This window comes from Capra hircus, chromosome 8, assembly GCF_001704415.2.
Source record: "Capra hircus breed San Clemente chromosome 8, ASM170441v1, whole genome shotgun sequence".
NCBI lineage: Eukaryota > Metazoa > Chordata > Mammalia > Artiodactyla > Bovidae > Capra > Capra hircus.
In genome coordinates, this window is record NC_030815.1 from 69,665,309 (window position 1) to 69,689,408 (window position 24,100).

Here is a 24,100-nt window from a genome sequence, read left to right on the forward strand (position 1 = left end):
ACGGAGGGTAAGTGACTTGCTCAAGGTCACATGGTGCCTCAATGACCATTCAGGGCTAGAAACTCCCACCTCCTGCCTGTCGCTCCATCCCAGCCCACTCCCCACCAACGACTTGCATTTTGCAGGAATGCCCCCAGCCCCAGTGCTGGATATCGATGGATTCCACCTCTTGGTTTTGGAAGGAGAACAGGTTTGGAAACAAAACATCCAACCATTAAGCCCTAGATGATTTTTTTTTTAATTTGGAAGAGAAAGGGGGTTCTATACCCAGAGAGGGAGAGTCCACACCCAGACCATGGGTGGTGCGCACTGTGGACACACGGGCAGTGTGAAGCTTGAGGTCTGGCAGGCAGTTATTTCGGTTCAGGTTTGTCCGTCGTCACATTGCTTACTCCTCCCGGGTTCTGGGGACTTAGCGCATCCAGGTAATATTGGGTCATGAACTGGGTGCTGGCTTCAGGTTCAGTCAGGTGGAAGTGGCTCAGAAATTTGTCCATTTTCCAAGAGCCTGGAAGGACAAACAGACCACAGGGAGGTGATGAGACAGAACTGTGGACTTGAGAACTGGCAGGGGCTCGAGAGGGAGGCCGGCTCTGGGGAATAGGGGTAGCAGGTGGTGACCCCGGCCCTTGGTCTGAAGGCAGTAGGTGTCTGGGGTGCCCTCTGGCTCCTGGCTGCAGGGGAAGCCCTGGACGTTAGCAGCATCTGGAAAGGATAATTCCCAGAGGACAGTGGGGACCAAGAGTCTGGACTGAGTCAAGGACTGCCTTTAGTCTCTCTTCAAGCCTTTATTTGGCACAACTCTGCCTTCCCATTCGTGTGCAGAAAGGAAATGCCTGGTCAGGTGGGCTGCCCACTTCTGCCTCCCGTCCATCTTTTCCTGCAAGTTCCCCTGACCTCGCGACTGTGGTCTGAATGCTGCTTTTCTTCATTCCTGGTCACCCCCGTTGCCAAGGCTAGGATTGGCAGAAGCGTCTATGCCATTTCTTCCAATCTCTTCTTCAGAAGCCAGCCCAGCCACCTCCTCCCCAGTCCCAAGAGACCTCGTGCGACAGGGTTCCTTCCCCAGCAGTGACACAGATGAAAGGCAGGCACATGGCCAGGCTGCTTCTCCTTGCCCTGAGGACCTAGATCCTGAAGGGGAGTGGAGAGTGGATGAGACGTCCCAGCCTGGACCCTGGGGAAGTCCAATGGGTGCCCAGGTCAGAGGGGGCCTTCTCCAGGGGGAGAGAACGCAAGGCCATGGGGGGGGAAGGAGGTGAATCTTTTAGAGCAAGTGTGAACAGGCCTGGCAGCAGGGCAAGGAGGGCAAGGCCCTGGGCACAGAGGAGGGGCTTAGGGAAGTGGTCAGCAGCATATTCCCACGCTCTTGTTTCCCAAACCCCGGGCCTCAGGCACCCTTGGTGGATGGTTGCCAGATAAAATACAGGTTGCCCAGTTCTATCTGAATTTCGGAGGAACAACGAATCCTCTGTTAATGCAAATGCGTCCCACATATTGCATGGCCCAGACTTATACTAACAAATTACTCTTTGTTTATCTGAAACTCAGATTGAATTGAGCATCCTATAAGGACAGAGGAGCCTGGTGGGCTATAGTTCATACAGTTGCAGAGAGTTGGACATGACTGAGCACACATTTACTTACCTATTTAATGTATTTATTGGGTGGCCTGAAAAGTTCGTTCTGGTTTTTCCATACGCTCATACAGAAAACTTGAACGAACTTTTCTGGCAGACCCAATATTTATTTATCCCTGCTCCCCTTCTCCCCACGCCCCCTTCCTGCCCCCAATCTAGCAGCCTTTCCTGGCCAGAGGAATGATTGCAGGTAGACCCCACCTGGAGCAGGGCTAGACAGTGGCTGATACAGCCTGAACCAACGGAGACATCTAACACACCAGGAGGCTGAAGTGGGGGGCTGGCAGCCTAGAATTCCTCCCTGAGCCGCCCCTTCACCCACCTGTGGCCCCTCGACTGCATCTACCTCCATTTTCAGCAATGAAGAGAGCAAGTCCCTCTCTCTGCCACCTGCCCTCCACCAGCTGTTGGCATTTCAAAGATGTTCTCAAGGAGAGGACAATTTTAATCCAAATAAAACAATGATTTGTAAATAATACCAATAACATGGGGACTTCCATGATGGTCCTGTAGCTAAGACTTGGCGCTGTCAATGCTGGGGGCCTGGGTTCCATCCCTGGTCAGGAAACTAAGATCCCACATGTCAAAACTAAGACCTGGTGCAACCAAGTAAAAAATAATAGCAAGAACACCAATATAGTGCTTCCTATGTGCTAGGCACAGTTCTAGGAACTCCACATATACTCACTTAATCCTCACAAGGAAAGAAAAGTGAAATGAAAGTCGCTCAGTCATATCTGACTCTTTGCAACACAGAATACTGGAATTCTCTAGGCCAGAATACTGGAGTGGGTAGCCTTTCCCTTCTCCAGGGGATCTTCCCAACCCAGGGATCGAACCCAGGCCGCATTGCAGGTGGATTCTTTGCCAGCTGAGCTACAAGGGAAGCCCAAGAAAAGTGGAGTGGGTAGCCTATCACTTCTCCAGCGGTTCTTCCTGACCCAGGAATCAAACCGGGATCTCCTATATTTCAGGTGGAGTCTTTACCAACTGAGCTATCAGGGAAGCCCCACAAGGGGAGAAGACTGTATTTATTCTCAATGCACAGATGGGATAATGGGGTCATAGGACCAGATTTGGTGAAAAAGCTTTTAGGGGAATGGATGGGGGAAAGGAGGGCTTCCCTAGTGGCTTAGATGGTGAAAAATCAGCATGCCGATGCAGGAGACCTGGATTTAATCCCTGTGTCAGGAAGATCCCTTGGAGAAGGGAATGGCAACCCACTCGAGTATTCTTGCCTGGAGAATCCCATGGACAGAGGAGCCTGGCATGCTACAGTCCATGGGTTTGCAAAGAGTCGGACATGACTGAGCAACTAACACACACACTTCAGGAGAAGGGCCACCACAGGTTCCCCCAAGTCTTATCTGGCTCTGTGCACATTCAAATGGGGCCTTTGAGGGCTAGAAAACAGGTGTTTCAGGACTTCTTTTCTGGGAGGGTAGTGGCCTGAGATGAAGACCCACTGCTGGGGTTTGGGGGTGGGGTGGGGAGCTGCTTTACACTAGGATGGGAGGGAGGGAGTGAGGAGAGAGCAGGTGCTCGCCAGTCTGTGGCCTCTGCCCCGAGGGAGCTGGGCTGGCTGGAAAAGAACTGTAGTATCATGACCCTGGGAAGGGGTGTGTATGTACATGTATGTGTGCATGCAAGCTTGCATGTGTGTATATGTATGCGCCAGGGAAAGGGTCATGGGTGAACTGGTGTGTGGCTGGCACAGAGACAAGGGGACCTTCCCCACAGAGCACAGCAGGAAGGAAACCCGTGGCAGGGAAGGAATTGAAACTCATCACAAGATCAGGGCAAGTTGGCAGAAAGAAATCCCCCTGCACTCAGGGAGACCTTGCTCAGCTCTCCCAGCAATCTGCTCTCTCGATGGAGCTTGGGGCGGGGGTGCGCCTTCCGTGTCCCATTGCCGACATCCCTGGGGTTCTCGGGTTTCTTGGGCAGCTTCCCAAACCAGGTGCATCCCTCGGCAGAGGCACCCAGTGCTGGGCTGCTAGCCTTGGTGGCCTCCTCCCCTGGCTTGGCCGTGACTCCTTACACCTCCATTTCCTGCCACAGAAGGCGAGAGGAACTGACCCTGTGCAAGTTCTAGAAGGAAGAGGGGTGAGTCAGGCCCTCTGGGCTGTGTGAGGAGCTGGGAGGCTGTGGCTTCTGTGGTTGCTGCTCCGGAGGAAAGCCCCATCCTGCATGGTAGCAGCTCTGGAGGGCTGCCCTGCAGGGAGGGGCCGGCAGCCGGCTTGCTCAGGCCACGCCCCTTGTGCCCGGACCTACCCTGGACCAGCTCTGCCTGGGAAGCCAACAGGACTGGCCAGTGCACTTCTCAGGTCTCTGTGGCGCGAGGCCTCCGGCTGCAGGGAGAAAGGAGGAGGGCAGCTCCTGAGCCAATGGCTGGAACACAGGGGTCCTTGGTCTCCTCAGGACGGGGCTGTGGCAGAGGATGTGCAGGGTGGTCCCTGCACAACCCTAGGGAGAGCTGTTCTCACCCAGCACAACTACACACAGAGGCCGTTTGCTCACTTATTGGGTGGTGCTGACGGGAAAGATGTTAACTATGAGATAGGTTAAATGTTGGGCTTCCCTGGTGGCTCAGTAGTAAAGAATCTGCCTGCTGACGCGGGAGACCCAGGTTTGATCCCTGGGTTGGGAAGATCCCTTAAAGAAGGGAATGGCAATCCACTCCAGTATTCTTGTCTGGAGAATTCCATGGACAGAGGTGCCTGGACAGGCTATAATCCATGGGTTCGGAAAGAGTCGGACACAACTTTATCGACTTAACCAACTCAACAATAATAGACCTTAGAGATGTTCCAGACCTGGGCTGGGAGGTAGGGAGTGGGGAGAGTTAGGTCATCTCATCTAAAGCCATGGGGAGGGGGTGTTCTGAGCCTCTCTACCAAACACTGGGAGTGGGTGAGTGGCCCTTGTCTTCAACAAATGGGAGACAAGCTCCAGGCTTCAGAGACTCGTCTTATGAATTTGAGTCTTTGGGATGGCAAATTGGGAATGGCCCTGAGGCAGGTCTTGACAGTCCATCTCTTCACTCCCAGCTTTCCATATCTGTGGGGCTGGCTTACCACTCACTGCCTGGGAGTAGTTCACCACAGGGAATGGACCCTCCCCCACCCCTGCCACCATCCAGCCTGTCAGGGTTTAAGAGGCAGGTGGTTCAGTGGTAAAGCATCTGCCTGCCAATGCAGGAGACCTGGGATTGATCCCTGGGTTGGGAAGAACCCCTGGAGAAGAAAATGGCAACCCACTGCAGTTTTCTTGCCTGGGAAATCCCATGGCCAGAGGAGCCTGGTGGGCTGTGATACATGGGGTCACACAGAGCTGTACAGGACTGAGAGACGCAGCCCTGTGCAGGAGACTGAGAAAGGGGGGCTACACTAGTCCAGTGCACCACCCCCAGGATCTGGGAGGACTGGGCAGACAGCATCTGGGCCAGAACTCAGAAGCTCTGAGCTGAAGGGAATCTCAGACCTGGGATCCAGGCCCCCCCAACACTGACAGCTGCTTCTGGGGGCTGCCAGGAGTGGTGGAGGGTTACTTGACCCAGGCCCCACTCCTGCCCTTGACAACTTTATAACAGGATGGCCAGCACTGTATTAGGGACTTCCCTGTTGGCCCAGCAGTTAGGAATCCACCTTCCAATGGAGGGGGACTCAGGTACCATCCCTGGTCGGGGAACTAGGATCATGTGCAGAGGGGCAACTAAGCCCATGCCACTACTACGGAGCCCAGGTGCCTCTCGTAGAGAAAGCCCACACGCCGCAGGAAGACTCAGCACAGCCAAAATTTAAAAGAAAGAGAAGAAACTGCTTTAAAAAATGAAACAAAACCAACCAAACAAAAAAATTGGACTAAGAACAAGCTAGGCCTTTGTGGGATGGCCTCTCCACTGCACAGGGTGCAGCCCCAGGAGACGAGTTCCCATCCCCCACAGTGTCCCGGAGTCTTTCTACCAGACTCACTCTTTAGACTTCCCAATAGCATGGAGCAGCGCTCCCTGTGTGTCCTTGCTCCCTCCTGCCTTGTCATTTGGTCCTCAGTGGACCTTCAGGTGTTCCCCTCTCTCTGGGAGGGACGGCCCCATTCAGATTGGCTGGGGAAAGGGACAGGGCTCTAAACCTTGGCATGGGCCCCCCTCAGCCTCTTCTGGGACTCATGACCTCGTGATGCCTGTCTCAGAGACACCCTGTCACCCCAGGCTGGTGAGCTGTGTCTAACTGAGGCAGCCACCCTATTCCCCAGCCTCTGGCTGCCCTCCCTCTGCTCAGGGACACAAGTGCTTTCCTGTCAGGGGACAGTGGCCCTGAAGGAAAGACAAAAATTGAACACCAGCCTAATAAGCGTCCCACTGAGTGCCCGGCTCAGGTCTGTAATTTGTCTGGCTCTGCGTGGGGCTGGCTGCCGTGAGGGGAGCGCTGATGCCTTTCTGATGAGATTAATGATGTCCTGGCGGTGGTGGGCGGGAGGCCTGAGCCTTTTATTTTTTTGTGCCGTTAAATGACATCCAGAGACTTCCACTAGGGAGCTGAAAAGCCCTCGTTCCATCATATCCAATTACTCCTGGAGAATAGTTGCTGAGTAGCTGATCCTGCTCACTTGAGAGGCTCAGGGCACAGGGGACCACTATGACTTTGGCGGGAATGAGAGGGTGGGGATGTCAGGGGATTTTTCCAAGGTAGAGAGGAGAACCCCTGAGAGCTGGCAAGTGGAAGTGCGATTCCTAATTACCCAGTAAGTGGATCACCGGGCTCCTCCCTCCATCGTGCATTTGGCGGGGGGTAGGTGTGGGTAAGGGACTGAGAAGAGGGGAGACTCTGAACGGTCCACTGAGCCCCCAGTTATCAATTATAGTACTTGGTAATGGTGATGGATGGCTGACTGGAGTTCTGGGTGAAAGTAGGGGATTATCTGCGGTTTCCGGATGATCTGTTCAGTAGTTTGGGACGGCTGACGCTGGGCTTGACTGGGGTGTGTTCTGGAAGAGGTGCCTGGGGCCTGTGGTGGTGGCAGGTGGTTCTGAGCCAGGGTGCCTGTCTGAGAGTTGCCCAGCATGGCCTCACCTGGGCCGCTGCCAGGCCCCCAGTCCTACCCGCTCTGCCAGGTGGGTGGGGCCCTTTGGAGGCAGAAGAGGGCTGCCTGACACAAGCCCACACAGTGACTCAGGGGCTGGGCCCCCGGGCTCCTGGGACCTGGCCAGGTGAACCACCATGGGAGGTCATGGGGGGCGGGGCGGGGCTGTTTTGCAGTGGGTTGTGTGTGTTTGTGTCTGTCTGTGTGTTTGGGCTGCTCTCCAGGCAGCACTCCCTTAGCTGCTGCTTGGCTTGCACGAGGTCTCCCCTTGTTGCCACCAGGCCTGGTGGATCCCCTGCCAGCCTCGGGCCCTCACCATGGATGCTGCCTACTGTGGATGCTGCCTCTGCACCCTCAGCCCTGGGCTTTCAAACATTTCCCCACAGCGCCCTTACCTCACTCACCCACAGAGCTTCACAGGCCTTCAGATGCTACAAGCAAGACTTAAACCCCATGGTGTGGCAAGTCTCTGCCTGTCCCTCCTCTCTGACCCCTGTGGGTGGGTGGCTCGCCCAGAGGCGGCTCCATTCAGCTGCCTGTGGTGCTGGGGAGCAAGATTCTGGCTGTCTGGTCTGGAGCCCAGGGACCCTCCTCTGCTCCTCCCACCCTGTTCTGCAAGAAGTCTCCCTGCAGATCCCCCAGGCTTCCGTGGTCAGGCAGACCCAGCCTGGCATGGCCTGTTAGTCCCCCTGGTGCCACGGCACAATTCTGGGCCCGTGGCCTTGGAGAGGCTTGAGGAGCCAGCTGTGGCAGAGGGGATTCCCCGGATCACCCTGAGGCATGTGAGGCCAGCTTGTGGCACCCCTGGGCAAGGTGCCTAAGGTGTGGCAGGGCACAGACCACAGCTCCTAGAGCTGAAGTCTGCACGTGGTGCTGGGTCGCAGCCTTCCTCCAGAGGTAGGGTGTGTGGGGGCATCACCAAGACACCCAGGGCAATGGATGGCCTTGCTCCCCTCTCAGACCCCACACCAGGGCCCAGAATTCTGGTGGTCTGGTTCGGGGGAGATGGAATGTGGGTGAACTGTTGCCAAGATCCTTGGCCCAGAAAGCAGAAGAAGATGATCTTGCTATGAACTGCAGACTTTTAGTCAAGCAAGCCACTCACCATTCTGGGCCCTGATTTCCTCCTCTGCCCTGGGGTTGGTAGGGGGCATGTGGTCACTGTGCTGCCCACCCAACATGGTTGGGTGGGGGGGGAGGGGCAGGGCAGGCTGATAGAGAGGCTGGGACAGGGTGGGTGTGGGCACCAAAATGGTCATTTGTGGGCACAGTGCTCACAGAAGCGGCTGTCTTAGCGTTAAAGGAAGTTGAACGTGAGGTGTGTTTGTAAATGTGGGGGTGTGAGAATGTGCAGATCCCTCTGTGTGTGTGTGTGTGTGTGTGTGTGTGTGAATGGTTATCCGTGGGTGTGTCTCCTATACAAACACACTCATTGATTCAAAGTTCACAGAGGGCTGCGCCCAGGGACAGGTGGCAAAAAGGGAATGTAGGACAGACCTGAACTTTTTCTTCAAGGAAGAGACTAGACAGTCTTGGGGTGGAAGTTGTTGCTGTTCAGTTGCTCGGTTGTGTCTGACTTTTTGTGACCCCTTGGACTGCAGCATACCAGACCTCCCTGTTCTCCACTATCTTCTGGAGTTTCCTCAAATTCATGCCCATTGACTTAGTGATGCCATCCAATCATCTCATCCTCAGTTGCCCCCTTCTCCTTTTGCCTTCAATCTTTCCTTGCATCGGGGTTTTTTTTCCAAAGAGTCAGCTCTTTGCATCAGGTGGCCCAAGTATTGGAGCTTTAGCAACAGTCCTTCCAATGAATATTCAGGTTGATTTCGTTTATTATTGACTTGTTTGATCTTTGCAGTCCAAGGGGCTGTTATGAGTGGTGGATGTAGGAGCCGGCAAGAGGAAAATGTAAAAAATACAGAAGAGAGAAAAGCAGGTGACTGAGGACATAAACTAGGTGTTTTGTGAGCATGTGAGCATGCAATAGGAGCAGGAGAGGGCGGAGGAGGCACTGACAGGGGTGGACTTCTCACTGACCGAGAGAAGACGGGCCCTTGGGGGAATTTAGAGAGGCGCCGTGGACTGGTGTCCTGAAGGCTTAAAGGCAGTCCTACTGTGGGGGAAGGGGGAAAATGTTCTGCCCAGATTGGCAGGCAGAGGCAAATCCATTGCTGGGTGAGCTGGTGGGCATGTGGACATGGGTGAAGAAGCAGGATTAATGGGTGTTCTGGCAGCATGTGGTCCAAAAGGGTATGAAACAAGGTATCGAGTGTGGGCCCTCTGCAGACAAGGCCCCTCAAAGCACTCGGTTGGTTCCTCTAGTACCTGGAAGTCTAGGGCCAAATGCAAGGCTGCCATGAGGACCATGTGCAGAGAAACCATCATGAAGCCCGTATGAGCCCAGAGACTGGATTCTAGGCTTTGGGTGAAGAGGATGGGGAGGGGGCGGTTGGAGATTAGACCTGGGGGAGGGGAGTTAAACTGGGGGGCCAAGGGGGCAAGTCCTGTGTCTTGTAGACCCAAAATAATGCCAGTTCCAAATCTGAAAAGGTGAAGTGTGGCCTTTGGGACAAATGTCAGTGAAACTGGGTCATCCCTTGTCAGGGGCACCAGTTCAGGCTCTATCAGCCTCAGCATTCTCCTCCATTTAGGGTGTGGTCAAACGGCAACCCACTCCAGTATTCTTGCCTTGAGAACCCTGTGGATGGAGGAGCCTTGTGGGCTACATCTGTGGGGTCGTGAAAGTGTTGGACATGACTTAGAGAATGAACAACAACAACAACAACATGATTAAGTGATGTGACTGTCTCCCTCCACTCTCTCTGTGAGCTCCTAGTGTCTGCAGAGATTCTCCGGATTATTCCACACATCCGCAGCAGCAGGGATGTACTTCCGTACCCACGGCACCCAGAATGGGGCCCCAAACACACTTGACACCAAGCGTCACCTGAGTGGATGCAGAAGGCACTGCTGAATCATGATGTGGAAAGTGGCACAGGGAGGAGGGAGCTGTGGAAAGGCAGGTGGGCCTAGAAGCAAGGTGGGCCCAGATCCTCTTCTAGCAGTGGTCCCGGTGGCCCTGGATCTGATAAAAGGCCTCTGTCTAGAAGCCCACAGGACTGGTGGTGGGGGGCGTCGTGCCCAGATTTGTCCGGTGAAACTGGCAGGTGGGCCAGTTCTGTGAGCCAGAAGCAAATCTGTTGAGGGTCATTCAGGGGTAGACCAGCTAGACCAACCCCTTGTCTTGATAATGGAGATACTGAGGTCCAGGAAGGTGAGGTGGCTTGTCCAAGGTCGGACAGTGGGCATTTGGATGTTGAGATTTCCCATCTGCTGACCCCTCGTATATCATCCTGGAGTCACAGGACAAAGAGGAATCCTGGAGAGGGTTGGGCCCCTGACCGTGAACAATGCCACCTCCCCCACCAATCCTGACCCCCAAAACAGTCATATAGGTTCAAGGAGAATAATCTCATGCTTCCTTCTCATTGAATCTTGTCATTCACAGCTAAGTCCCAGTGTGAGAGGCAACCCCGAAGGACTGAGTCATGTTAACCATCTCCTGTGGATGCCCTTCTACATGGGCTCTTGGATACTGACCTCTCCCCTCCAGCCTCTGGATGCTGTCTGTTCATCCAGGGGTCACTTGACCAGGGTTGGCTATGGCACACGTACCCTGGGATACCCCACCTCCCTCAATGGAAAGAAAACTAGATCAAAGTAAGCCCCAGGGCCCATGCTCATGGGCAAGGCCTCTTGTCCTGGACTCCTGAGGGCTGGTCCAGCTTGAGTGCCAAGAGACCCCCCGGCACTGTGCAAATGTTAGAGACTGCCTGGCCTTGGGAAATGCACACAAGTGGCTTCTGCTTTTGTAGTCAACCCTGGGCTCATCCACACCACACACCTCTAGGCCTCCAGTGGCCTCCTGTCCTCTCATTCTAGTCTGTGCTGCCCACTACTCTGGCGCGGTCTTCTCTAAAGAGGGGCTTTTGTGTGTTATTCTCTACATGGGCAATCTCCAGTAGTTCTCTACGGCCCCCACCAAAGTCATGCCTGTGCTGGGCTTTGGAGACCCTCCATGACCTCCCACTTCCTCCTTTCATCACCATCACAGGGGGCCTCCTCACTTTTTATATTAAAAAAATTATTTGTTTATTTTTGGCTGTGCTGGGTCTTCGCTGCCGCTCAGGCTTTTCTCTAGTTGTGGGGAGTGGGCTTCTCGTTGTGGCGGCTCGTCTTGCTTGGAGCAGAGTAAGATCCAGCATCTTGTTGCTCTAGGGAACACGGGCCTCAGTAGTTGTGGCTCCTGGGTTAGTTGTCCCACAGTATGTGGGATATTCCCGGACCAGGGATCAAACCTGTGTCCGTGCTGGCAGGCAGATTCCCAACCACTGGACCACCAGGGAAGAAGCCCTTCTCACTTTTACAAATGAGCTTTGCCTCTGCGGTTTCCCCAGTCCAGAGCACCCTTTTCCCCTTCACTCCAGGATTCGAATCTCTTCCTCCTCCAGGCCCAGCCTGCTCTCGGCCTCCTCCAAGCGGCCTCAGGACACTGGGAATCTCAAGATCCAACCCTTTGTTTTCTAGATGAGGAAATCACGGCCCAGAGACATTAGCTGATTTGCTGAGAAGTCAAATCACTAGGTAGAGACTGAAAATCAACGTTTCCTCACCCTGCAGTGAAATACTTTTCACTCTTCCCAGCTGAAGAAGGTGTGTCATCCTGGAGGGAAAGGGAACCTGGAAAGGGACAGGACTGTCCCTAAGTCCACTGGAGCTCCGGTTGTCCTTCCAGCCAGAAACACACAATAAAGTGCTTAATTATAGGCTGCTCTGCATTGTTATTTGAGTGTTTCCAAAGGAGATTGTAAGCCCCTTGAGGGCAGGGAACTTTCCCTGTGCCCTGGATCGTTTTCCCTCCAAAGCCCTTAGCACGTGGAAGACATCACATGGTGGGACTGGAACCTGGAAACTGTCATCTGCCAGAATAATTTTACCGTCTCCATTGCTGGCAGCAAACAAAACAGCATCTGGAAGCCAAAGGGATTCTGCCCGGTGGCAAGTCTGGTTCCAAAGTTTTCACAGAGATGGAAGGGGGGTTTCGGTGGGAGTACACAAAAAACCGTGGCTTTGGCAAAATAATGAGTTTCAGGCCCAATGGGCTTGCAGTTTCATTGCCTGCTGCTTCTGTCTTAGGAAAGGCACCGATGGCTCTGGAGGATGAGCTATGCAAGGGGTTGCAAAGGTCTTTGGTGCGCGCACCTGTCCTCCTCCTTCGCCCCTTTCGCAGCTCCTCTGGGCATTGCCTAATGCTCCTCCCAGCTGCATCCCTCTCTCACCCTGGAAGAGCACTTGGTCTGCTGGAGGCCCCCTCAGGAGACTGTCTGAGCATTAGCCTGTCCAAGGGCACGGGCACTGAGGCCCTGATGTTTAATGTGGACCTTGAAGGCACTGTTTTCCTTTATTCGACTCCTGTGTCACATAAACATTGTAGGCTGAGATGCTGGTTTCCAGCCCCCCTGGAAAATCCCAGTGCAGGACTGGTGGAAGGGGCTTTGTGATGAAACAGGGAACTGGAGAAACCGATCTTGGCCTGGGCAAGAAACATTTTTCTTTCCCTTCTCTCTTTGTATCCAAACTTGAAACCGTGTCTCTGGCAAAGCTGTTTGAACAGATTTACAGATTGGTGAGGCGCTGGGGGCACCTGGGGAAGGTTCACCGGTGGAAAGGTTGTACCAGCTCCACTTCCAGGGCGGCCTGGAGCCGCCTGTGATTGGTGGACCCTGCTCGGCACATCTCAAGGGCTCCACACTCCCCTCCTCTCCTCTGGGGCCTGAGGCAGGAGGCTTGTGACAATACCTTCTCTTCCCAGTGGGTGGAGGTTGGTTAGGATCACTGGGTGAGAGGAAATGGCTGATGACACCCACCCACCCACTCACTCTTCTGTCAGCCTGGGGGATGTGCCCTTTGTCCTCCCACGTTGGCGTTCGTGCATTCCACATTCTCTTCCCTTCCCTAAAACGGGGTGTGAGACACACAGCACACAGGGATCACATTATTTACCACCTTGAGGGGGCGTGGCCCTCACAGGGTCAGGTGAGTCACCTGTGACATTGCATCTCAGTAGCCAGATGTCCCCCGCTCCTTCAGGGACCAAGCTCTGGTGGTAGGAGGACCAAGGCCACGCAGGCTGGGCTAACCACTGGGGAGCTGCGGGTTCTGGGTCCTCTGGAGAGTGCTGGGAGGGCTGCTCAGAGAAGCCAAAGACGGGGCATGGCCAGGGATGTCTCTGCCCCACCACTGAGATGGCACAGAGCAATTAAGGACTGATGAAGACAGACCGGCAGGATGGCATTCCAGGGCCCTCTTGCCCAGATCAGACTCAATTACCGGGTACAATTATATGCAGAAGTGCTGTGGGGTAGCTGCCTGCACATGCCATTTGAAGCTACGGGGGAGATGCTTCTTTCTCTGACTCTGGTTACCCACTTTGGGACCCTGCCTTATAGACCCACCTACCCAATTAAAGCCTCCATCAGGGATGATGGAACTGGCTTCTAGGGGGAGACCATGTCTGATGTCAACATCTCTTTTAGGACATTCATCCTGGTTTATTCTCAAGAGACACCACAGCCTTTGACTCTGGCCTCCAAGGCTCATGGACTTCCCTGGTGGCTCAGATGGTAAAGAATCTGCCTGCAAGTCAGGAGACCCGGGTTTGATCCCTGGGTCGGGGAGATCCCCCGGAGAAGGGAATGGCAACGAACTCCAGTATTCTTGCCTGGAGAATCCCATGGACAGAGGAGACTGGCAGGCTATAGTTCATGGAGTTGCAAAGAGTCAGACATGACTGAGCAACTAACACTCTAAGGCTCATGGGTAGAGTTAAAGTCCCAACTTGCCCACAAATACTCAAACCATTCACTTTCACCCCAGAATTCACTCCAGTTTTGAAGAATGGGAAGGTCTTACCTCGAGTTTTGTTTTCTTTGGGAGGGAGAGAGATGGTCCTTCCTTCCTGAAGATAGACAAAGAACTGGTAGCGATGTAAGCCACTGTGTGCTGGTGGGGAGGGAGGCTGGTAGGCTATGGGAAGAAAAAGGAGAGAGGGTGGGCTCCATGTGCCCCAGTACACAGGGGCTCCTGGCTGCTCTGGGCAGGGGGCAAAGAGTCAGTCTTGGTCCTTTTCATGGTCCTTGCTGACCTTCCTGTGGTCCCAGCTGTGTACTGCAGACCATCAGGCTTTATCTTGGGCAGAATCTCATCTTCAGTCGCTTCATTTAAGAAGCGCATTATTTGGGGTGGTGGGGGGAGGAGGACGTGCCGGCAGGTTGAAAGTCTTGGGTACTGGCCGGACTCTTGGGCCTTTCCGGACCAGTGGGTCTTGGTGTTGTCCCTTTTCTGCTTTGGTCTATCCTGATGGATTTCCTGCCTCAAGAGAAACCCCATCTTCCTCTGTGAGTGTGTTTGGCAGGGGATTTTTATTTATTTTCTCAGCATTTCCTTATGAACTCAATCCCCAAAGAAGCCAATTTCTTGGCTGGATCCGGAGGATCTGGAAGTGGTTACGGGGGTGGGTGGGACTCGGTTCAAAGGTTTGATCATGGAAGCTGTAGGATCTGGGTGCTTGGGGCACCGGGAGCTGACTCAGTCTCTTCCGGAGGAGAGTGCCCATCTCCCCTCCTTTTGGTCTTTGTGCGGGAGGCACTCTTTGTTGAGGGGGAGATGTGGTGTGGGGACATCTCTCATCCTTCCCCTAAGTTTATGCAGGGCCCCGGGGTTTTGCGGGTCGGACTTATGCAGACTGTTCCAGCTGGGCCTCCTTCCAAGAGTGTGGTGTCTCTTTCCCACCCCTCTGCTCCCTTCATCTTTCTTTCCAAGGAACCAAGCATCTTCCGAGGGGTGGGTGGGGATGGAGTATTTGCAAGGATGCTGCTAGTGGGATGGAGCATTGATACACGATGGCCACCTCCCTCTCCTGATCGTCAGTTAGACAAGAATCACATGCTTCTCAGAGTGGTGGAAGTGTTCCTCATGGTGCACTTCCTGCCACTGGCGTGCTCGCAGCCAGGGGAATTCCTGACTATTCATTCCTCCCTAGGTTTTTACATTGCAGAGCAGATGTGTGTGTGTGTGTGTGTGTGTGTGTGTGTGAACCCAAGGTCTGCCACAAGTCATGTGAGCTGTGTGAACCAAGGTCTACACTGGGTGGGTGTAGGTTTTGCAGGAACTGGTGGGCATGCGTGCCCAGGCTATTTTGGAGGGTCTCTGCCAGTGTGTGCATGTGGGTACATTGACGCCTTTTTTTTTTTTTTTTTTTTTACAAATACTGCTGACCAGTGATGGATCTCAGTGGTTCTGTGCAGCTGGGAATTTGTCCTAGGGGGAGATGGAGATGTAAGCCCTTCTCACTAGGGTGTTCCTGAAGAAACTCTCCCTCTAAAAGTAGAGCTGAGAGTCATGAGGAGGAAGGGAATGGGACACATTTGTTGAGCTGCATTTTGGGGCCGGGCCCCGGCTAGGTGCTTTCCCATGTCACTAGTCATGAGTGTTAGTTGCTCAGCTGTGTCCAGCTCTGAGACCCCGTGGACTGTAGCCCACCAGGTTCCTCTGTCCATGGGATTCTGCAAGCAGGAATACTGGAGTGGGTTGTCACATTGCTGGAATCCTCTTCACGACTCGGGAAGGCGGGTATTATGGCCATTATCTAGATGAGAAAACTGGGGCTCTGAGTGATGAAGTCAGGCTGACAGTCAGTGGTGGAGCTGGGCTTTGAATCCGGGCCTGTCTGGTGCCCAAGTCTGTGTTGCTTCACCAAACCATGAAACTCGGTTGGTTTTTTTCTTGCTCAACCCTTTGCCAGGGGCCAGCTCACCCCTGGAGCAGTTGCTTCAAGCTGAATGGTGGGCCTGCTCTTGCTGGTGGATCCCAGAGGGAAGGGAGGTGGGGAGCTAGTGGTGAGGATGGGGGTGGGAAGAAGAGGGGATTGGAGAAAAGGGAGGTCCATGCAGTAGGGCTGGGAGAGAGCAGGGAGGGGACCAAACCCATCTGGGGGTCAGTTCTGGTTCCGGGTTCTGTCTCAGAAGAGCCCTGTAGGTTGATGTGGGCTCTATTTCTTACTGGTTGTGTGACATGGGGCAGGTGGGTCTATGCCTCAGTTTCCTCCTCTTTATAAAGGAGATGTTGATGGCAGTGACCTTAAAGGGCAGTTGTGAAGATTAAATCAGAACATCCAAGTGAGCTCGGGGATCAGTGCTTCCCACACCGTGAACCTGTATTGCTATGATGCTTGTCATTGCCCTGGCTGGGGGGAGGGGCCCTGGAGGGTGTCACTCACGCGATAACTCCTGGCCCTGAATCTTCCCTATCTTCATGTCGGTGCCCTGAAAATAAGAGACAGGCACGGGCAAGAGTTACTCCCAGGGCAGCGGAAGGCCACACCATCCACTCAGTCCCAGTGGGCTCTGCTGAGTTCAGTCTTTCTCTCTGAGATAGCAGGATGGGAAAGGAGGAAGCGGTCTGACTGTCCTGGGGGATGCTGCTAGGACAGGCTGTGGGGTTTAGAATGGTGCCTCAGGGGGTCTGGGAGGGAGGACAGATACAGACATTGCTGGGGATGACCTGCTGGCGAGGCACGGACCCCCTGATCTATGCAGAGCCTGAGAGAACCCTTCTGGAAGAGAAGGGCACCCTCCGTGCCCCCAGGCTGAGCCCAGGATGCACCTTTCAGTCTGTGGGTCTGGTTAAATTGAGTGCCTGCGCTGACCATGCTCACTGCTTGCCCATCCTCTAGGGCTCTCTTTGGGACCTTCAGAATACTCTGCCAACGGCTGCCTGAGCAGCCAGCAGGGCAAGGGAGGGCCGGAGGAGGCTGGACCGCCTGACTCTGAGGCTCAAGGGGACTCAGTCCACCATGCTGGGTGGCTGGGACAGCCTCAGTTTTCCCCTTCCCTTGCTCCCTTTGCCTTCCCCCTCCCCTCCACTCAGTGTCTGTGAGATAATGAGGTGATCCTGGGGGCGGGTGCTAATTACTGTTTGTGCAGGGCTGGGAGATGCTCAGATGAAAGGCATTGGAGCTGGGCCCCTGGGTCCGTGCCATGGCTCGGGGCCCCGGGCCATGCCAGGGAGTCCTGCGGCCCCTAGGTGTGGGGTTTTATAGACTTAATGATGGTGATTAGTGTGGCTCTTCACTGCTTCTGCCAACACCTAACTGTGCCCTAGCCACCTTTCCACCCAGCCCTGCTGGTGCGGCCCCTGCTCCGTACCCATGAGAGGAGGTGGGGGTGGGGTGGGGCCAGGGGAGCATGCGATCTTTCTCTTCAGGTCTCTGCAGAGCTTCTCAGAGTCTGAGTGACCCAAACCCCAGTGTGGTTTCCTTTTTAGGGAATGCAAGCCCTGTTGCCTCATTCCAGACCCTCCATCCCCCTCCTGTTCTCCCCTTTAGGCTGCAGTTTGTCCAAGTTTGTGCCAGAATATCCCTCTCCCTCCTCTCCCCCTGCTTCTCCATGTCCAGCTAGGTCACCTGTGGTGGGAAGAAGGGGCAGGAGACTGCAAAAGGATGGAGCCCATCTTTGAGCCCCACTTCCACTGTTTCCTGTGTGTCTTTTGATGTCCTTGCCCTCACCCTCACCCCATCTTGTTTGCTCAGTAGCACCCAGGTAGCCTTCTAATTCAGCCCCGATGGACCCAAGCTCTGCTTACCCCCTCTCCCCCAGTATCAGGCCAGGCCTTATCCAGGGCTGGCTTGAGACCCCGGTGTGGCCAGCAGCTGAGATGCTGGGGTGGCAGGGTGTGTGGGGGAAACGGAGGCCCCTCCCCTGGATACCCTTCTCTCTCCCAGGAGAGGTGGGGAGGACCTGAGGTCTTCCAGTCACTCTCTCCGAATAGCTCCCTGGCCTCTCTAGCAGGACTGAGAGGTGGGTGCTGAGGCCAGGGAAGCCCAGCCCAGCCTGGCCTCCCCTTCCTCCCAGCCTCCCCCTCATTCCTTCCCAAGTCAGCCCAGCCAGTGATTTGTTTAAACAAAACAATAGCAACCTAGGCCGGCTGTTTCAATTCCCCACAGGCTTGGGTCCCACCCAGAGTGATAAACAGGCCTCTCTCCTGGTGCAAGCACAGGGAGGGGGCGAGGGCGCGGTAGGCCCTGGGCCTGTAGGGTCAGAGCAGTGTGGAAAGTCTGATCGCAGCCTCCATGAGGGTGGGGAGGCTCTCCATCCCCTCCCTTTCACTCTGGGGAGTCTTTTTCTCCTCGGCAGGGGCCAGCTTGGCAAGGACACATGCAAACCCTTAGTAACACTGGCGGCCCTTCCTGCCTGCCTTCCCCTGCCCACTGCCCCTGAGATCAGCGGAGGCAGCTGCCAGGGGCCGTGAGCAGGTGGCACTGATGGCCTGAAGAGCCTAGAGGGTCTCTCTGGACCCTCCTTGGACAGATGCTGATCCTTGTTGGCAGGAAAAGCACCATGGAAAGTTCTGAGAAAGGACCAGGCAGCAGAAGGGCCCCTGAGTGTGGTCAGCTCAGCTGGTATTTACTCAAGTTGGGTTGGGAATTGGCTAAGCTCCCCTTTGGCCATCAACCTTCCCTCACTGCTCTGTCCTCAGGGGCTTAACGTTTCTACCACAGAACTAACACCTGGTGGGGGCCTTAGCAAGCCAGATCCAAGGGTGAGCAAGTTGAGTCCCCAAAAGAGATCAGGCAATATGTCCAGCACCACAGGAGTGAGTGAGTGAATGCCAGAATGTTCTAGGAGGAGGGGGCCTCAGACCCGTTGAACTTGGACCCACAGTACCTCTTCTAAGACACTGTGACAATCCCATTCCTTCTCTAGGAGGTGTTTTTTGGGAAAAGTGAAAGGCTTAGTTGCTCAGTCGTGTCTGACTGTTCGCCACCCTGTGGACTCTAGCCCACCAGACTCCTCTGACTATGGGATTCTCCAGGCAAGGAAGGTGGAGTTGGTAGCCATTTCCTTCTCCAGAGGATCTTCCCAACAGAGATTGAACCCAGGTCTCCTGCAATGTAGGCAATTTTTCACCATCTGAGCCACCCACCATTATGCCATTATGTGTTTATTTTTTTTGGCAGTACCCTGTGGCATGCAGGATCCTTGTTCCCTGACCAGGGATTGAACATGCACCCCTTTCATTGGAAGCATGGAGTCTTAACCACTGGACCACCAGGGAAGTCCCAGGAAGATCATTATACAGATCATTATAATGTATACAGATATTAACCAGCTAATGGAGGACAGGGAGGTCTGGTGTGCTGCAGTCCATGGGGCTGCAAAGAATCGGACTTGACTGAGTGGTTGAACAACATTACCTGGAGGACTGGGGCTCCTGTAGCAATGATTACGCACCCCGTCAACACTACCCCCATCCCATGTGTAACTATGAACTCTCCTATAGCATCATCATGGCTTGCAGTGTTGCACGTCACCTTAGAAAGCTGGAAAGTCACTTTAGACAGCTGGAAAGCTCTGGAGACGGAGGAGATTCGGGGCAATTTTGAAGAGAAGAGGGAACTCTATTATCCAGAGGAGATGGGGCTGAGAGAAGTACCCTGAGAGTGGCAACAAGCTCAGCACTTGAGGGCCAGACCCCACCCCTGTCGAGTCTGAGCAGAGCAGAGCTTTGGCAGGAGAGCCTCAGGAGGGGAGGGGGTTCCTTTCATTCCCCACTACCCACCTCTCGGCCCCCAGGCGTGCTGCTCCTCTTTAAGACTGGCACAGACAAAACTTCCTTTCCTTAACTATAGCTAAGACAGGCGGGCATTTTCAAAAGGAACCTGTCTGGATGTGGATTCTTAAAAAGGAAATAATGACAGAAATTACACACAGCATGAAAATAGTTGGATTGCTAATCCTCAAGAACACTGAGAAGTCCGGGATGGGTTTTCTCAGATTTCAGTATGGGAGCACCAGAGGTGTTTGGTCAGTGAGCTTAGGAGGATGTCCTGGGCCCTTCTAAGTCACAGGGAACCGGTCGCTTTGGGACAGCAGCTTCTTTCCTCATCAGCATCCTCTGGAAATGCGGAACTCAACACTCAGCATCCTCTTAGCAGGGGGAGGGGAGCAGGAGGTGGGAAATTGCTGAGTTGGACCCTTGAATGCTTGGGATATAAGACACTCTCCCCTCTTTCTTAGATTCTGGTGCTTGATGTGTGCATATGTACATCCATGTGTGTGTAAATGTGCATGTGTGTGCATGAAGGGTGTGTACAGAGCTGGCTGGCATACAAACCAACACATACTATTCTAGTCACAGAGAAGAAGCTCAACTCTGTGGACCCTATGGAGGAATTTCCTGGTTTATAGAACATGAGACTTTCCTTCCAGCTCTCTCCCACCTCAGAACCCATCGTGTCTTGTTGAGCTAGTTTGAAACTGACATGTGAGATGTTTAAGAAGAGCTGAGGCTCCACAGGGAGTTGCAGCAACCTCATTTCATGGACCAGGGTGATGCAGGCTGTCTCAGCAAGGGTTGTTCTGACTGGGGCTTGTCTCAGGGCAAGTAAAGAACACAGTGCTGGGCTTTCCTGGTGGCTCAGAGGTAAAGAATCCACCTTGCGAATGCAGGAGACAGGAGTTCGATCCCTGATCCAGGAAGACCCCACATGCCATGGAGCAACTAAGCCTGAGCACCACAACTGCTGAGCCTGTGCTCTGGAGCCGGGGAGCCCCAATTACTGAGCCCATGTGCTCTAGAGTAAGCCTGTACTCTGCAACAGGGGAAGCCTCTGCAGTGAGAAGCCCGAGTACCGCAGCTGCAGAGTAGCCCCTGGTCGCCAGAACTAGAGAAAAGCCTGAGTGGCAACAAAGACCCAGCACAGCCTAAATAAATAAATAAAATTATTTAAAAAAACCCACACAGTGCTGGAAGCTGACAGCTGCCCCCCATCCCATCTTACATTTGTAACGAGCTTTTAGTATTTATTCTCCAGGGTACTGTCCAATCAATGGATCTGACAGCAGCTCTTGTATGGGAAGGGCAGAGATTGGTCTCCCCATTTGACTGGAGAGAAACCCAGAGAAGCTTCAGCTGCTCAAGGGCAGGGGCTGTATCCTTTCCATCTTTGTAGCTCTCAAGATACTTGGCATATAGGAGGGGTATTAGATGTTCTCAGTGCCCTGGCCCATGCCCTGGCTCGCTGCCTCCGCCTTCAACCTGTTTCTCCTGGTCCCAGGGCCAGCACCAGCCTCCAGAGCTTGCTTCACCCCCAGGCCCCATGCATCAGGGCAGATGTGCTGGGGTGTTAAAGTTCCCTGGCAATAGCTCTTAACCAATGACTGATGGGAATTGGTGTATAAGTGCTCCAGGAATCTACAGTGGAACTTGCGTGCTCACGAATCTTCCTTTTCCTGTCTTCAGTTCAGTTCAGTTCAGTTGCTCAGTCATGTCCGACTCTTTGAGACCCCATGAATCGCAGCACGCCAGGCCTCCCTGTCCATCACCAACTCCCGGAGTCCACTCAGACTCACGTCCATCGCATCCGTGATGCCATCCAGCCATCTCATCCTGGGTCGTCCCCTTCTCCTCCTGCCCCCAATCCCTCCCAGCATCAGAGTCTTTTCCAATGAGTCAACTCTTCACATGAGGTGTCCAAAGTACTGGAGCTTCAGCTTTAGCATCATTCCTTCCAAAGAAATCCCAGGGTTGATCTTCCGAATGGACTAGTTGGATCTCCTTGCAGTCCAAGGGACTCTCAAGAGTCTTCTCCAACACCACAGTTCAAAAGCATCAATTCTTCGGTGCTCAGCCTTCTTCATAGTCCAACTCTCACATTCATACATGACCACAGGAAAAACCATAGCCTTGACTAGACGGACCTTAGTCGGCAAAGTAATGTCTCTGCTTTTGAATATACTATCTAGGTTGGTCATAACTTTTCTTCCAAGGAGGAAGCGTCTTTTAATTTCATGGCTGCAGTCACCATCTGCAGTGATTCTGGAGCCCCCAAAAATAAAGTCTGACACTGTTTCTACTGTTTCCCCATCTATTTCCCATGAAGTGATGGGACCAGATGCCATGATCTTCGTTTTCTGAATGTTGAGCTTTAAGCCACTGCCTAACTAGTGCTCTCTTGTGTTCCCAGCAAAATAAACTATTTGTGCTAAAATACTTGTCTCAGGCTCTGCTTCTGGGGGACCCCAAGCTAAGACAGCTTTAAGGGTCCAATAGACATTTGGAGATGAATGAAGGCTTTGTCTTTCAGAGGTGGCTGACTTTTAAAAAATTTTTTATTTACTTATTTTTGGCGGTGTTGTCTTAGTTATGGTAAGTGGTCTTCTCTCTGGTTGTGGAGTGCCATCTCAGTAGCTGTGGCGTGCAGGCTTAGTTGCCCAGTGGCATGTGGGATCTCAGTTCCCTGACCAGGAATCAAACCTTCATCCCTTGCATTGAAAGGCAGAGTCTTAACCACTGGACCACCAGGGAAGTCCCTCGATCCTAGCCTCTTCTGATGAGACCACACTGCTACTGTCTGGACCTGGATCCTTCTGCCTTCTCAGGCCAGGCCCCAGAGTTCCCTGACAGAATTGGTCCCTGACATACTGTGTACGTGCTAAGTCACGTTAGTCATGTCTGACTCTTGAGTCCCTGTGGACTGTAGCCCGCCAGGCTCCTCTGTGCATGGGATTTCCCAGGTAAGAATACTGAAGTGGGTTGCCATTTCCTCCTACAGTGGATTTTCCCAATGCAGGGATAGGACCCTGAAATATTAAACCCTTGGAAAGCCACAAGCAGGTGAGCCGTCTAGATGAAAGTCACCTCAGTCCTTTGTTTCTTGTCCCCTTGGGTACAGCCAGAGAGCCACGTTCCCTGAGAATGGAAGGTCCAGAGACGCCCCCTCCCCCAACCGGGCGAGCCCCTTAGGTAAGGGCCCTGTGAGGCATGGTGGCCAGATTTGTGTAGTGAGGTCTGGAGGGCGGGGCAGGAGTCTGGTTCAGCACTGCTCTCAGGAGGGAAGCTGGTCCCACTTCCTCACTTCCCTTCAATGACCTCCAGGCAACCGCCCACCCAACTGGGCATCCATGGAGGTCCCAGGTACTCGGGCTTGCTGAACCCCTGAGCAGAGGGTCCGCGGCACATTTCTGAGATGATGATTTAATCTCTTCATCCACCTCTTCCCATCAGGGCGGGAGGATGCACTTCTCCTGCCTGGCTTCAAACCTCCATCAGAGTAGGAAGTTTTACTCTGTGATCTCTGGGTCGGAGGGTGGAGTGCCCATCGAGAGGGTCCTGAACTTGAAAGGTGAGGTATAGAAGGGTGTCACGCAGATAAGGGAGAGCAGAGGGAGAAATGAGCAAAACAGAGCACTTGGGGTGCGGACGGGGGAATGGAAAAGAAGGGAAAATAGGACAGAATTCCAGGCTCTGACACTGGCACCGAACGAGATACTCCTTGCTGTCTGCACAGCTGCCTGCAAGTTGCCAAATGGCAAGCGATCTAAGAAAAGGCGCAAGATTGGAAAGTGTTACCCAGCAATCTATGGATTCTGCAGTCCACAAGTGGTAAGTGAGTGGTAGGCACTGACAGCTCCTGGTATCCAAGGTCCCCCAGGGCTGTGGCTGCCAGGCCTCCTAACACCCTCCTGGAGAGGACCCAGCCAGGGAGACTATGCCTGCTCCAAGGAGAAGCCTGTGATCCATTAATCCTGTGGCCTGCTTTTTTGCCCTGGGGCTGGGAAAAGGCGGGCTGGCCATTGAGGCGGGTGGAATAGAATCCGTGGGAAGTGGCAAGAAGGAAGCACAGACCTGAGCCCTCCAGGGAGCCAAGTGCTTACAGACTCGAGGGTGTAGGATGGCCAATTTTTCTTTGCACCAGTTTTCCTCCAGAAATGTCAGCATCAGGAACCTGATAGACTTCTTTCTGGCATCTTTAAGGATAGGGCGGTTGTATGACGAATTTCATCATTAGAAAATGCCCACAGATGGCCAGCAAATTCTGGTATATCACACCAACTGGCAACAGGACCCTTGGGTTTTGATTTTTAGTTTGGCTTCAAATCTGGAGTCAGTTACTTTCCTGAATCTCCAGATGCCAAAATGGGTTGGGGCGAGGTAGGGTGTGGCTAGTGTGCTTCTTGGAGTAAGCAGTTACCCGGATGGGAGGGACTTCATCTCTCTCCACGTCTCTGGGTTAAGAGGCAAGATTTCCCAAGGCCAGGGTCAAGGTTGCTTGTCTCTAACAAGTACAGGTTGTCCAAGTCTTTTGTTCCAGGTCACGTGGAGGTGCACGTGGTTTCCAAAGAAGCCACTCTGTCTTGCACCTGTGTGTATGTGACAGTATTGAGCATAGATTTGGCCCCAAGTGATGCTGGCTGGGGAGATGGGTAGATCCAATGAATGAGAAGGCCTGTGAAATAGGAATTAAGACACATTTT

The 24,100-nt window shown here is 53.6% G+C and overlaps 1 protein-coding gene across 1 annotated transcript in view; it reads right to left on the reverse strand.

Annotated features, from left to right (window-relative positions):
* The window catches only part of PEBP4 (phosphatidylethanolamine binding protein 4), a 221,335-nt gene continuing 197,449 nt past the window's right edge, over positions 215-24,100 (reverse strand). Inside the window, exons 5-7 of the mRNA XM_005684000.3 lie at positions 16,063-16,108; positions 13,698-13,811; positions 215-508 (exon numbers count right to left, since the gene is read on the reverse strand). Of these exons, the coding sequence (XP_005684057.1) occupies positions 354-508; positions 13,698-13,811; positions 16,063-16,108 (315 nt within the window). The 3' untranslated portion in view covers positions 215-353. The remainder of the gene's footprint in view (positions 509-13,697; positions 13,812-16,062; positions 16,109-24,100) is intronic.